We start from the raw sequence: 16,480 nt of genomic DNA on the forward strand, positions 1-16,480 counted from the left end.
GTACAATGAAAGACAGCTTGAGATCAAACATTTCCAAATGAATAAAACATCTTTTTTACAGGCAGGCATAGAAACAGTTATGTGACCCTTGTGTCCTCTTGAAGTAGTCCCATGGCTTGTCTTTTGAAGCTCTCTGGCAGTGCTTTGCATGAAAAGTTCCTTAGAGACGTATACAGCAATGTTTAGCCCAGGATTCAGCTACTCTTCTGTCAGAGTCAGGTAACAAAGTTTCTTTGAGTCAGCCGCTGAGCCCAGACAACAAGCAGAGGACCCATAATTGATGCACTAGATTCTTGTGTTCCTTGTCAACCACAGGCGTGCCCCTGTTGTATTTGGGACTAATCTACGTTTTTTGGACACTAATCATTTCACCCAGGAAGCAGCTTTACCAATAACTTTCATTCAAATGAAGAAAACCTAAGCTGATAGGAGGTAAAGGTAGGTGATATCCATGATAGTTTGTGACTTCTGATTAATCTTTTCATGTTAACTAGTCACTTTGAATTTATATTTCTGGTTAGTGTATTTTTAAATTCTAACAAGTATTTCCTTCATCCTTTCCCCAGGCTTGAAACTATTATGCACATATATATGCATCTCTTTTTTTATACTGGAATATTTTAAGTAAATTACATTACATTATAATAGTCAATAATCTTAAATATTTATCTCCATCGCGTCTCAGACGTTCTATTTTTTCTTTTATGGGAGCAGATCTACCAATATACTCAGTTGTATTAAATTTATTTTGTGTTCACTCTGTTTTTATTAACTCCTAAATCTATACTCTCTTTCCATCTCATACATGTATCATGTCTTCCTTTTGCCTATTTAGTAATATATAACAATATTTGCAAACCCACCAAACTTTGCAGTCTACTGGGACACTTTTAAAACATCACATGTTCCTAGGTTCTACCTGTAGAATCTGAGAACATTGGATGATAGGCCAGGAACTTGTACTTTACACATTTCCTCCGTTGATTCCGGTGCAACCTCTGTAAGCAGCTGTTCAAGAGAACAACATAAGACCATCCCTGCTTAAGGGGGAGCATTTGAGGTGGAAAACAATATATCAAGAACTGAGTTCATTGCCTCCTTCCAGTTCTTGCACGTTAGTGAATCATAGTGCCCATCATTCTCTTAGAACCCTGATATCTTAATCTGCAGGTCAGGTTAGTGTTATTTTTCTACTTGATTTTTTCACCAGTCCTGGTGGGTCACTTTGATGTTGGCTGCTGTTGTCTTGGTTTTGTGCTGGCCCTGCCTGTGTCTCCCCGGGACACATCTCCATGCCCACAGTGTCTCTTGCCATTCTGTACGAAGAAGCTGCTAGGAAACTTTCTCAGAAGAGTAATGCTTTGTTGTTGACATTTCAAATCCATTCTCCTTGGGTTTTGTCCAACCCCTGACTTGTATTTTATCAGATCATCATGGAAAGACATTGACTATCAGAAAATTCTTGGGCTGGGGATTTAGCTCAGTGGTGCCGCCACCTGCCTCGCAAACACAAGGTCCCGAGTTCAATCCCTGGTACCAAAAAAAAAAAAATAATAGAAAATTCTTTAACATGTGTTCATGTATTCTGATCTGATAATGATATTTTTACTCCCTGGAATGCCTTCCCCTTCTGTGTTAATAACCAGCAAATGAGACTGACCCTATTTGGCTGTACTCGTATGCCAGCTACCACACATGTATGATATTGCACCTTGACTTGCTGGCTACTGGCTTCATTAGCATGTAAGGACAATCAAGGTGATACAAGAATGCCCACATTATCAAAACTCTGCAGCACTGTACCAACAGCAAAACCTCAGCTCTCATTTAATTTTCTCTTTTAGGTTTAGTGGAACTGTGCTGACTAGTAGTGTAGCCACTAACTATGTGGGTACTTTAAATTAATTAAAAGTTATATTGGTTACATTGCAAGGGCTATTCACTTCAGTTTTGGAAGGGTCACGTTATATTGTCATCAGGGCAGTAGTTCTGTTGATTGTGCTGCTTTGCAATTCCTCCAAAAGTTAGGAACAGTCTCACATCGAGACTGCTAAGCACATGCTAAGCACGTGCTCTGCCATGGAGCCACACTCCCAGATAGGAAAGCATTTTTGTAATTACCTGCCTAGGAGTAAATGGAGAGAAGAAGTACGTGTGTATACATGTGTAACAGTTACTCCTCAGGAAGGTGACCGTTCTGAAACTTCACTGCAATCTCAGCCTCAGGGTCAGACATCTGTCCTTGTTTCCAATGAAAAGACACATTTATCTTTCCATACGACAATGCAAGGTTTGACGGGTATTGCATAGTTACATAAAGAAATATCAATACATTTTCTTCACCTTTCTGGTCGGACACTGTAGCTGTCTTCTATCTGTTGTCCCTTTCTGCTGGACAAAGTTTAAGCCAGGGATGATACCGCACAGGTCTCTTGAAGCTTCGCGTGGACACTCGGTAAGTTTGGACACTGCGTTGTGAAGGGTTTCCGGTGTGAAATTTCTGCGAGATGCCACGCAGATGAAAGGCATGTTTCCTCCTCTTTATCTCTTTCTTAGTAACTGCAATTTAGGCACTACACTGAGAACTTGCGCAGTTCTCTTAAAGCATGAAAGATGAAGACATGTTGGAAGACACCAGGCCATCAGCCTGAGATAGTTAGAAGCCACGAAGATTCCATATCAACCTAGACTACTTCCCACTGGGTTCTTACCTGAGAGAAAATAAACTTTCTTGTTTAAGGGACAGTTGTTTTGAGATTTGGAATGAGAAAACCTGGGCTGCGTTCAGAACCAACGACTTCATCCACTCTTCTGCATTCCAGAGAATTCAGCACATCGCCGAATGTAGAGAACTAGCTTGACTAACCCCACTCAAATCAGTTGTCTCAAGGTTTTCCGAAGAACGACCATGGTTTATGTATCTAAGAACCTTTTCAAGACTTTTTTCCTTCAAGGACAGGAATGGGTGTCAGAAAGCAGTATTTTTATATCCTTTTCAACAAAAAAATCACTTTTTCTTGGCTACTAACAATTCTATCAAAGATAGGTTGTAGTCACAGTTCTTTCTACCTGGTATTAGTGTCTACTAGTTTGTTTGATTTTGTTCTTTATATGAGTTGCTTAGAAAGTGAGTTTCTCAAGAAAAGAAATCCTCTGTTTTTGAGGGGGTTTTGTTTTATTTGGGTTTTCTTTGTACTTTTGGAAAGCATCTAGTTTTGTGCTGCAGGTTAGATGATATTATATCCTCAGTGGATGATAGAAAATTTAATAAGAGTATTGAAACTTTTTAAATATTATACCTGTCAGTTCAATTCTTCTGAAAGTTTCCTTGTTGTTTTCAAAACTTTACAGAAACATGGGGAAAAGTGAGCTCCTTCACAGAAGGGTAACTGAACATTTAAAATGAACATTAAATTTTTGTTCTATTTTTGAGGCCGGATATGGTGATTGATGCTGTAATCCCAGCACTGCAAGGGGCCAAGCAGGAGAATCATAAGTGTGAGTCCAGCCTGGGCAACTTAGTGGCCTAGTGAAGCCCTGTCTGGGGGAAAAAAGTTGGGGAGACAGGTTCTAGGGACATAGTTCATCATGAAGGCCCTGCATTCAGTGCTCAGGACTGAAACTATTGTATTTAAGCTTTCTCAGTGACTATTTTGCACATGTTTATCATTTTCCCACAAATATTGAATATTAGTGTAAATTTATTTATGAGAAAATACTGAAAAGAAAATTTGATTTGCAAAAAGACTTTAAACTATTAAATAACTTATCTATTTAATGAAGTTAATGTTTATTTTAGAAGTTAGCCACTCAAATACATATAAAACAAAACTATAAAACATTATAGGAGGGCTGAGGATGTGACTCTGGTGAAGCCCTTGCCTAGCGAATTCAAGGCCCTGGGATTAATCCCCAGTGTGACAAAATAAGTAAATAAACTACCAAACAAAAGTATAGGTAGGTGTACTTTATAAAAAGCATGAGAACATCTAATATGTATTAAAGGCAAACTAAACCTTTTCTTTGAATTAAAAAAAACTTCAATAGGTCAAAAAATAAAAGAAAAATCAGACACCTCACCAAAAAAAAAGAGAGGAGAGGAGAGGAGAAGGAATAAGGAAGAAAATCTCAAGTATAAATCAAGCATGACATTTTGCAAATGTAAGAAGAGTGAATTTCAAAATTGTGCATAACCTGACCAAATATAAATGTTGGAGACTTTATTTTTTTAATACACTTCTGGCAATCAAAGATAACACTCTTTGTTATAAATGGCTGGGAACATTGAAAAGAGAATAAAAATGCTACGCAATTAATATGAGGTTGATAAAATTATTCACAAAGTTCAAAACATAATTTTCATATAAAAATAAAATGAGCATGTAAAACATTTTAACAGAGAGAACCAATGAGACATTAAATCCAGGTCAGTGTTGAGGTTTTAGCCTGTACTCATACTTGGGTTCCACCTGCAGCACCTTACATTTCCTCTGACATCTTGCTTTTTTTTTTTTTGGTACCGGGGATTGAACTCGGGATTTTGCACTTGAGAGGTAGGCGGCGGCACCGCTGAGCTAAAATCCCCAGCTCTGCAGTATCATACATATATAGATACAGATATGAATCAGTTCAAACTAGTTCAAGATCTAGATCAATTGTATATCTACTGGAAAAGTGTTTTCATTGCAAAAGAAAATACCTATTCACATTGCTATGGATAAGGATAATTCACATTTCTGTCAATTTTCTTCAAGGGAATATAACATCATCATCCAAAGGTTTATACCTCTGTAAAATCAAATAATTCCCAAAGGTCTACTAGCCAATACTTAGCTCCCCACTGAAAGGACACACAGTGATCTTGTTTGCCATTTCCAAGTCTTGGACAGATTTTTTTCTGATGAGATTAACTAAAGTTTTGTGTCATATTGCTCAGTCCAGGGTTATCTCAGCAGACTTTGGGTATTCAAGCTGTGCACATTCCAAAGAAAAAGCCAGGCCTTTGGCCAGCATGTGAGACTTATGCTAGAAGCTCTTGGAACATCCTGAATGAGAATAAGATCTTTGTGTAATCTGGAGCTTGGGCCACCGCTGAGAGTTTATGCTATCAGTGTGAGTTTTGAGGAAGGCCCGAGTGCTGGGCTACAGTGTACCAGTCCCATCACTGAGAGCAGACCTAGGCAGTGAGTAGCTGAGGGGGGTCCTGTGGGTCACCAGTGCTTATGTGACTGTCTCATAATAAGGCACAGCTGAACTTCTCTGGTTGGCAATAGTTTGCACATGTTGCTACCCATCATTCCTTGGAGAACTATGGTCAATGCATGTGAATCCATCCTGAGAGGGCAGCTAGGAACCTGTGTCAGGTTATTCCTGGATTCTGCCCTATGAGTGTGTGCCTCTTTCCTTTGCTCATTTGAATCTGAATCTTTTCTCTGTAATCTTTTCTCTAACATCTTTTTGACTGATACTCATCCTTCTAGCAAATAATGTAAACTAAGGATGGATTTGAGAACCTCTACCTAGGAACAGGCATCATTTTGGTGGACATTCAGGTAGCTGTTGAAGAAGAGCTGAAAGCTGAGCTTGTTTCTTCAGGTTGACTTCAAGTTCATTAGAAGGGCCACTTGTCTTAGTCCACAGTGACGGCTTCCTGAAGCTGATCATAGAAGGTTCTGGGTGGGATATTTGTGGAAATCTACATTTCTCCACATGGTGTCTCCAAATCAGAGTCAGCAGATCTTCTCTAAGATAACTTGCCCCTGAGCTCCCATTCCTGCTTCCCTGGGACTCTCCCAGAAAATCAATTGGGAATTCTCTATTCTCTTTCCAAACGAACTGTGAAACATAAATCCTATGACCTTGTTCCTAAGGACCTGGTATTTACTTCTCTCCAAAAGAAGAGCCTTGTAAATCCAAACCTTTGCTTTTTTTTTTTTTCTAATGTGACACAAAACAGATTTTGGAAGGAAAAAAAAACCCAGTACATTTGATTTTGTTCTCTCCTTAATTAGAAAAAAAAACACACTAATTTTCCTTCCAACAGGGTGGAAAATTCTTTCCTCATGCAGTAAATCCCTCTTGGTTTGAAATCTATTCTGTGATAATCTTCCATAATTTCACTCTTATATTCACATAAAAAAAGATTTTGGCAATTGTGAAAAATCTTTGTTTCTTCTGACAAAATCTGTATTTTTTGAGACTATTATCTCCCCAAGTATTCTTGAATCTCAGAGCTGAACAACGATAAAGCTTCTATTACCTTCTCTGTGGAAATAATCTTCGTGTTTTGGCTTTAATGTGGAAAGGATGCAGCGGGAACATCCAGCTACCAACAAGGAGTTATTTTTGTAAATTTATTCCTTGGCTTTAAGTTATTTTTACTTTTTATACTGTAGGGATTACTTTGACTATTGGAAAAGCCAAATGAAATGCTTGCTTATTCTTCATACAAAGGTTTTTAGTTTTTCTGTCAGGAAATGTCCTTTGAATATGTCTACTATTTTCTATCTGGCCTCCCTGCAAACACTTAATCACACACAAATTTGAAAGATAGGATATCATGTTGCATAACTCCAAAAATGGCATTCACATTCATGAAAGTTGTGGTTCAAGTGGTTTTAAAATTGGCAACCTACATGGCAAACCAGAGCCCTGAACATTCTCCACTTGTTTGACGTTTTACATGTTCAAAGGACAACTGGCGACAGCTATCTGCAAATGTTTTAAGAGTTTCAAATAGAAGAGCTAAAATAATCATTTTCTGTATTAATTGAAGCACTAATATAGTTCTAATGTGTATAGCCTACAGTATTAAAGATTACACTTAATAAAATGAAGTGTGTTTTGACAGTGAGAACTTTTCAAAAGGTTACCTTAAAATAAATCCTTATTGTGAATCCTTAAAATAAAGGGAATTCCATCAATGTAAATGTTCAAATACAGACAACCACTTGGTAGAACTGTTATATAGGGCCCAGTCTTTGTAGAACATTATTTGTAAGATAAGATGGTATTTGAGTTCCTGCCTAACACTGAGACCCAGTGATTCAGCAGATCTTTCATATTGCTGACCCTTTGCTTGGATAAATAAAATGTAAACTCATCCTAAGATGCCATTAAGCTATATAAAGTAGTGATAGTTACCAAGTTTGTGTTCTATGCCTTAATGCAGACCTCTGTCCTATAGCAAATGATGGAACCAGGGAGGGGATCTGCATTATGCTAGATTTCTTTTGTCAGACTTTTCAGCAAGTTAGCTCTTCTTAAGGATTAAAATCTTTCAAAGTAAATATCAGTCAAAGAAGACTAAGGAAAGCAAGTTAAGTCCCAGTGCAGGACTGGGCTTGCAATAATTTATACCTGGAAATCCATCTCCAATTAATGGATAGTCACATGGAAGTGCATGTTGAGAAGGACTATAAGACCACATCTAGATTCAGCCTGAAATATGCCATCAGTGATTAGGGATGCCAAGGTGAAGTGGTAGGATATATTAGATGTATTTTCCATGTCTATCATGGAGAATACCTGTCATGTTACTTGGAAAAATTCATAGCATTCATCTAGGGGATTTCTCCTGCTCATGGCTTTGGACCTTGGCCATGTATGCTCAGCAACTCAAAGCATTCCAGATCAATTAGGCTCAAGCACTGGCTTGTACATCTCAGAAGAGTACAATGTAGAAATGAGAATCTCAGTGCAATAATTTGCAGTTAGAATTATTGCCGTCAAGTTGATTGAAATGTTTGGGTCTTTTAGTTAGGCCACCCAGGCTACCGGGGCCATTGAGATAGATATGTTAACAATACTAAGTCTTTGTGCAAAACTTGTGATTTCCATTTTGCAGTATGTTCAGCTTCTACTCTAACTCTCTATCTACTCGAAACCACATCCTGTATCCCTGCTTTTCTTATGCTCATATGTTTATATCTAGAACCTTAAGGAAATTTTCTCAAAGTGTCTGTGGGAAAAGCCCAATTTATTTTTTTTTCAATTTATCATAGACTAGCACTTTAATACAATACAAAATAAATGAGTTATGAACATTAAGTGAAGAGACACACAAAACACTGGAAAAATTTTAATTGTCAATCCAATGGACATAACCTCCAAAATTTCTCTAAAAACTTCTAAATTTTTACCCTATATTTATAAGCCATAATTCATGAGCAGAATAGTTAATGAAGTACTTTATTAATGCTAATGAACTTAGGGAAATGTATAATATAATAGAGCTTTATTTTTTATGCATTGTGTGAACATTTTGTAGTGCATTTGAGGCCCTATATAATCAATGCAATCAGTACATTTATATTCATTAAATGGAAAGGGGGAAACAAGTTTATGATTTTAAATGGCTATAGAGGTCAATAGTAGCTTTATTTAACATTTAAGATGTAAAACATGGGAACGTATATTAAAATATATAAAATGTATTTGGAACCAAGTCTTGCCTCCAGCAATAAACCAACTCCCAATGCCATACTGATTTGTTCCACCATGGTAGGGTAATGCTCTGTGGCCAACACGAGAGATACTCATTTCAGACGCACATGCACCTAATTGCATTTGCCTGATAATCGCTGACACAGAGCCACAGCAATGGACTCTGTCATGACAACCACTCCCAAACCTGTTTTCCACAGTTTTAAGCCTGTCAGTACATCCTGCTATTAAATAAGTGACAAGCTTTTAGCTAGAATATGAAATTATGTCTCATTCCTTTTCAGTCTCTAAAACTTAATCATCTGAATTCCATATGCATCCCTTAGAGTAGTTGAGAAGTTAGGCTGTTCTGCTTTCCGAGCCTACTCTTGTTTTACTCTGCCTTTGTTTGTTTGTTTGTTAGTTTGGTTTTTGGCTCTCAAGCAGCCTTTCCATCCCACGGGAGCTTTCATTTCTCCCCCAAGTTGAAAGTTTTAAAGTTTCACCAGCACACACTGCAGTTTCTTGCACATTTCTGTTTTTAGGCTTGGTTCCTTGGGTAACACTTAACCCGCCAGTTAATGAGGACAACTTTATATTCTCAGAGCCTAGTGAGATTACCATGTAGTTCTTAGTCTGGCCATTGTTCTTCTAATTTCTCGTCTCATTGTTTTCCCTCTGTATACTGCTATTGTCTGGGGGAGGAAAGTATGGCCTTACAAGACCATTTCTGATTAATGTTCAGATATAATTCTCAAAATCCATCCCTAGTAAAGCTACTAAGGGTTTCGGGCCTACTTATGTGTATGCTGTATCCGGTATCGTATTAGTTCAAACAGTGAGAAAGACTTTGGCTCTACCTTCCAGGGGATGGAAACAGAATTTTTATGGAAGACTGGCCATGTAAATGTCTGTTGCAACCACAGTCCCTTTTAAGTGTCATTCCTATGGTGAACTATCTAGAGAAAATTGTGAACTCTCTAATGGTGTCTTAATGCCTTATCAACCACCTAGTCGAGGGAAATGATTCTAATAAAATAATTTCACACTTAAAGGCTTCCTCTTATGGGAATTCTCCTTATTGATAATATGTGCTTTCCTTAAGGAAAGATGCAGCTGCACCACAAACCCCTGTCTGGTAATATATATTGTGGATCATATTCTGCAGATACAATTTCCTAACTCCTTTGTATCTATCTCAGAGCCTCACATGAACTCCACCTCAACTACAGCAATGTAAAAATGGCAATCATTATGGGAAAGTGGCAAAATCAGCCAGTACAAATTATATTATGGAATCGCTTACCCTTAGTATTCCTTAACTGGAGAATTCATAAGTTGGCCAGCTGATCTCACATATGTTGAAACATACCAACCGAAGATGCCACCCATGCCAAAATCTGGAGTTGAGTGTGCTCTAATCTGCTGATGTACGATGATCGTTATTATATCCCCAACATTTTATTGTTATTCCACAGTAGAGCTAAGTAATAACTCACTGTTCACTATGGAGAAAAGCTGTGTAACTAGCTATTTGTGTGGATCTGGGGATATAAATATAGTTAAAATAGGAATTTACAACAAATTCCAAAATATATACCATACCAATGGTCAGAGAATAGCATAATATTATCAGGCTGTGATAATAATCATGTATGTGCTATAGTGGAGATAAATGCAAAGTGCTATTAGGGAACCAAGGACAGAATTAATTCTTATTTAGGTGTCCCCTAAGAAAGGCTTGGAAGAAGATGAGTATGAGCTGAAGTTCTATAGTTTGTTGGACTTGGACAGGTGGATAAAGAAGAAAAGGGATGAGTTTCTTGGTGTGGGATGAAGCAAAGTGCATTTGCGTAAAGAGGAGAAAATCTCCAAACAAAGTACTTTCTTCTTTCCTGGCTGCCACACATTTTTAACTTGGAGGGAAAATGGAAGAAAATCTATTGAACCAATTGTTTTGGCTGTTTCAACGTGATCACAGCTTTACTTACATGGATTGTCAAACGAGAGGTGAGCTCATAAAAGGATATTAATGTGTCGTTTTTATTGAGTAAAGTAGCATTACAGAAAAGGTGATTTCAAAGGCACGTGGCTCTTTCATTATAGCCTTCAGGGGTGATGTTTGATCACTGAAAACAGGCTGCTTTGTTCCAGTTTTCTCTGATGTTTGGCAGTATCCTGAATACATATGCTCTGACTTGGAAAGAATCAGTCTGAAAAGATTTAATAGATGCGAGACTCACATATTCAAAATACATGTCTTGTGCTTAAAATGAAATGAAAGCCATTTTAATATGTATGTCTATATATACATAAACATATTTCAGACACGTCTCAGCAAAATTTTAAAAAGCAATTATACATATGTGTTTGCTCTGAGACTATGAAAGCTGGCTATTTTTAAAATTCACCATTTTATATAAGAATTGAGGAAGAGTATATTTTAAGAGACATTGGATTGATGAGAACAAAGTCTGTTCAGTTTCAAAGATTTGGGATTGGCCCTGTGTCCTTGTCACCTATCACAGAAATAGCTTTCTAGTGCTGGACATTACTGAACGTTTTCTTTATTAAAAATGAGTCAACAAGGGCTGGGGATTTAGCTCAGTGGTTCCGCGGCCTGACTCGCAAGCGCAAGGTCCCAAGTTTGATCCCCAGTACCAAAAAAAAAAAAAAAAAAAGAAAAAGGAGCCAACAGCTTTCGGGATTAGAAAAAACTAGAAGTCACAAAACATAAAGAGAAATGTTAAATGATAGCATTCATGTGAGTTTCTTTTCCTTGTATGACTGGAAGAAATGAATTTTTTTTTTAAGGACAGAAATGCTTAGAACAAGACTTGAAGAGTTGAAAGCTTTTTGTGTGGGGACCAAATCTCAGAATTTTCTCTTCACTGAATTCTCTGGCTTCTCATCCCTCTGAATTGATATGTAATTTCACATGAATTTATCATTTCACTTTGGATTCTACTTGAACCTTTGAAAGAAAGGTTACAATCCAAGACAGGCAGTTGGATTTATATTACATCTGCAATTAGACACTCATTGCATTGAAATTAAGCCCAGAGGCTATACCTGAAAAGGGCTAGGTTAACTTATGTTCTATTTCATGTGACAAAGAAAAAATCTTGCCATGCTAGTTCTCTTCTTGAAATCCTTCACTTTCCCTGTTCTCTATTAAAGCATCCTCTTCTTCAATGACACCAAGGCTTTCTCTTCCTGGAAAGCCCTCCTCTCTCTGATTAGCTTTGCAATACTCTCAAAACAGACTCTGGTGGTTATATATTTGTTGCCTAGACCAGTGCTTTACAAACCTTAATGTGCTTACAAATCACCTGGGGATCTTGTTAAAAATGCGGGTTCTGATTCAGCAGGTCTGGGGTCTGGCCAAGATGCTAACAAGCTCCCAGGTGACACAGTGAACCATACTTTGGAAAGTGAATGTCTAGAGTACAAATGACCTCTTACTAAATTGGTATTTGTTCCTGGACCTGCATAACTGGAAATGTATGTTCTCTGACTTGTTGCTTCAGAATTTAAATGGCTTTTTGTGTGTTGGTAATTTCATAAAGGCTGCACTATCTGGGCTCCTTCTATCTACTTCCCTGTCTCCTTTTTTTTCTTATCACTTTATCTTCTGCTTTAACAGTTTAGACGTAAAACTATTTGAAGTTTTTAGAATGTATTAGACTCCTTCACAGCTCAGTGCCTTTTCAAATACTATTTCCTCTGTTTGTCTTAGGATCCTGTGATGTTTCCTCTGAAATCCAGCTCAGCTTTCCTCTCCCTTAGAAATCATTCTCCTAACTCTTTCCCATATAACTGCTTACTTGAGTGTCTCTGGTATCCCCCCATAATGTCCTGCATTTTCTATGTTATAGTTTTGTCATAGTCTGTTGCAATTATCTGTCTACTTGTCTATTCCTCTGGGGGGAAACTGTAATACTTTTTATCTCTGATAAAAAGGTAGGTATCTCTGGTAGCTACTGTTCATCACAAAGCCTGACACACAGTAGGTTCTTATTAAAGTTTGCTGATTGAAGAAAGAAGGGAGGCTGATGTGTTGTAGTCATGCAAAAATCTAATTGAAGATCTTTCCTCATGGAACTGAAATGACACTAATAAAACTAAGCTCATCAAAAGTTAAATACAGAGTGAGATAATACTGAAGATGTAAAATGTTAGTATGTGATTAATTGACAAATGAGGATTATAGCAAATAACTATTCTGAGATCACTGGAGAAAAATGTCACCATGGATTTTTTATTATTTATTTTAATGCCTCAATTTCTTCAACAAAGGACCTGAGACTGATGATAATGGTATGTATTGGAGTTAATAAATGTGTGAGAACAGAAGAAGTTAAGGGAATAGTATGAGAAAAAAGCAGATTATGTATATACTGAAAGTTGGAGAGGCAGACAGAATAGAATATCTAGTCTGCAAAAATACTCTTTGTTACATAGTGGACAATAGTGTTTGTGTGCTTGATTTTCCTTTCCACTCTGCCTGATTTCTACTCTTACTTCTGTGGGGCAGGGGCAGCTCCTGTGTCGTTGGCCTCTGGTGGGACTTGGCTCCTAGGGCGTGCTGCTAGGAGCATGTGGGCAGGACATTTAGTTTCATAGGTTGCTGAGGGCTGGCTATGCTTCTATATTAATTGCTCCATGTAAATTGCCCCCATGTTGAGCCTCCTTCAATTACTTTATCGTGAATGTGTTCCAATACCTTTGGATCTCATGTAGTTGTTTAAAGCTAAATTGGATGCCAGGCTTAATAACCTTTTTAATTATAATGAACTATTAATGCCAAAAATACTTTTAGTTTCTTACTATATTTTAGGCAAGAGTTTAGGAGAGTGTTCAATGGAGAAAAATTCAGAAATCAACCAACCTAAAATGTTGTCCCCACACGTTTTAGATTTAATGTGCTAAGGAAACCATAAACCATCTTGGAGGTAAAGAAAATCAATATTATATTTTAAAGTCTATAGTTCCATGATGTTTATTTACATCAGCCTGATTTTACTGCTCAATTGCAGTGTGATAATATGAAGGGGAAACAGCTAGTGGTTGTTTCCTTTTCAGTAGGGGTAGTTTGTCTAGAGCTAGGGCCTTTTTTCCTGTGGCTTCATTTTCCGTTTCTTCACTGTCCATTGTTCTTCCTTTGGGGAGGGAAGGGGGAGAAAAAATAAATGGATACAAAGCTCAGCATTAGCATCCACGATGAAAGCTTTCTCAGGAAGGAGACTGATCCACAGCGAAGCTTTTTCATTTGTCTGGGCTGGTCTGCCCCCTATTGCCTTAAAGACATTGAGAGTTGTTTCCAGCTTATTAGAAACCAACAGATAAAAATGTACAAAGTCTTATATTCATGAAAATGAAAAGAACCAAATCTAATGAAGTTATGTTCTTAATATAAAACTCTCTGTCTTTGGACCTTGGAACGTGTTACAACCTTGTTGCAATACTTAGATCATTGCTGGCTCATGTGAGCCTACTTCCGTGACCCAGCAAAAATAGATCAGAAATCCCAGCCATGAAGACGTATTTGTAGTTTGAAGTTGGACAAATGAGCTGAAGGTGCTGAAGAAACCATAAATTCAATGTATAATAATACAAAAATAGAATTGTTTATACTTCATCCAGTGGATGGAGTGAAAATCTAATATGAACCCTGGAACATGGTGTACCTTTTGCCAAGTGTGCAAAGAGATAGGTAGCAAAGAGATAAGTGGAGTAAAAATACTTTACGTGAGGCTTTTGTTCCCGCTTTTTTCTGCAGCCCTTGACTATGTTTTAAAAATTATTTTTACTTTTCTCTTTCCCTTTCAGGTTCTATCTATGAAATGTCTGGAAATGAATGCTGTTTTTCAACAGGAGAAGTGATTAAAATCACTGGCCTGAAAATTAAGAAGATCATAGCTGAAATTTGTGAAAATATTGAAGGTTGTGAGTCCCCACAATCATTTGAACTGCCCATGGATTTTCCAGGTATAGTGTATTGCAGCCGTTTCTCATTTGAAGAAGTGTGTTGTTAATAATTTTATCAATTCAACTGAAAATGATGAACAAGTAGAAGCTATGTTTTCCACTCTAGTTCAGTGGATTAAAAAAATCAGAATTTTTAGAGTTTAATCATTTTAATGACTGAAAGAAGGCAAATATCTTATGCATTTTAATTACATATACTTTACATAAGAATTAATCATTTTGGTTAATGTATTTAGTGATATTTTAAAGTTAAATTTATTTTTAACTGATATTTAGAAATATAAAAAGTGTACATATTGATGTGGTGAAATGATATTTTAATATATGTATACATTGTGTAATGTTTAAACCACATTAAACATATCCATCTTCTCAAATATTTATCATTGCTTTATGGTAAAAACCTTCAACATTTTTTCTTCCAGCTTTTCAAAATGTAGAGTACATTCCGTTATCTATAGTCAGTTGCTGTGCAATAGCACACCAGAAGTATATTCTTTATTATGCATGTATTACACTGACATAAAGGAAATAAACAAGAAAGAACAAAAAAAGTAGCTCAGAATTTTCCTTCTAGGAATGTTTTTCCCAACTCTATAGCCTACTCTCTATATGTTTTTTTTTATGTTCTCGTATATTGAACATCATAGCATGTACATCTTTAGGTAGTCATTGGTGATTTATTTGTCTTATTCTCTAGACAAGAGTTGTCAAACTTTATTATAAAGGGCCAGGTTGTAAATATTTTAGGCTTTATAGCCAGATGCTCTTTCTCAAATACTTCACTCTGATACTGTAACATGAAAGTACATATAGATGATATATAAAACCATAGTTATGACTCAATAAAACTTTATTTAAAAAAACAAGTGGACATCAGGACTTGTTCTGTCCTCTGTAATTTGCTGACTTCTCTCTAAACTAAAAATCCTTGACAGATTCCTTTACATATATGACCCCATGTCTTTAATAACAAGCCATATTTTCTGGCACAGGGAATATGCTCAGTATTTGATTTTTGAATGAATAAATGAGTAGTAGAAGCAAAAACTTACACTACAACGAGTTTTTTGATGTGATTGAAGTATACCTGGGTTTGATGGAGGCTTTGTAACAAACATCACACTGAAATTGGTCGCCTTCCAGAGCATGGACTGAAGTCCCAATTCTGCCATTCTTAGTGGTGTAACCTTGGCAACAAGTTCATTTATCCTCCTGTCACGTAAAATGGAAATAATACTATATCTATCTCATAGTGTTGTTGAGAGGACTGATATTAAAATATATTCAAATTGCTTGGAATGATAGCTGGCATCCTGCAATGCCGATTAAAAAGTGTCAGTTTTTATTACCATTATTAGGATTATTATTGGTATCATTCAAGGAGTCAGGAAAAGCTTTTCAGAGAGTGTTATAATTCAGAAAATGTTATAATAAGCTGAGAATGAATGAAAATAAATTAGCTATTTTGAGGACATTTTTCCAAGTGCCTTAATAACATATCCCTTTCAATTGAAACCTTACCCATTCTTTAATTCTAACTATTCCCTCCTTACCGCTGTCTTTCACAAAAATAACTCCCAAACTTGACTGCATCTTGGAATCAAGTAAGGAGATGTTAAAAGTCCTGATGGTTAGGCCATTTGCACGAGGTGTTTGCTTTTAGTTTTTTTACCTTGGTAGACTTATTTATTCTTCATATAAATTCTATGGTATGGAGTACATTATCAGAATTGGCTAAATAATTTACCATATCATTATATTTTTTATTTGGTGGGAGTGAATTTTGGTCACCAACTGTTCTTAAAGTTCCCAGGGTGAAACTGAGGGGCCACCAGGGTTGGGAACCATTGCTCTACACAAGCCTCTCCTAAGTACTGTAATTGGATGCAACAACTGCTTTTTCCTGTTAACGATAGATTTTCATCCCTTAGTTATTTCATTTATTCTATTTTGTATGTAACTGAAGCTGTTTGTGTGCTTGTCTGACTAGCGCGATGTACCTAATACATAATGACGTTGTTGAAATTAGAAACTGAATTTCATTTATTGATACAATCCCCAT

The 16,480-nt window shown here is 36.7% G+C and overlaps 1 protein-coding gene across 2 annotated transcripts in view; it reads left to right on the plus strand.

Moving 5' to 3' along the window:
* The window catches only part of Themis (thymocyte selection associated), an 84,719-nt gene that overhangs the window by 21,262 nt on the left and 46,977 nt on the right, over positions 1 to 16,480 (plus strand). For both annotated transcript variants that reach the window (XM_087190142.1, XM_021259194.2), the window contains exon 2: positions 14,257 to 14,415. In XM_087190142.1, the coding sequence (XP_087046268.1) occupies positions 14,257 to 14,415 (159 nt within the window). The remainder of the gene's footprint in view (positions 1 to 14,256; positions 14,416 to 16,480) is intronic.

Source organism: Heterocephalus glaber, unplaced genomic scaffold (assembly GCF_053883595.1).
Source record: "Heterocephalus glaber isolate CG9 unplaced genomic scaffold, H.glaber_assembly_v1.0 deba00001550, whole genome shotgun sequence".
Lineage (NCBI taxonomy): Eukaryota > Metazoa > Chordata > Mammalia > Rodentia > Bathyergidae > Heterocephalus > Heterocephalus glaber.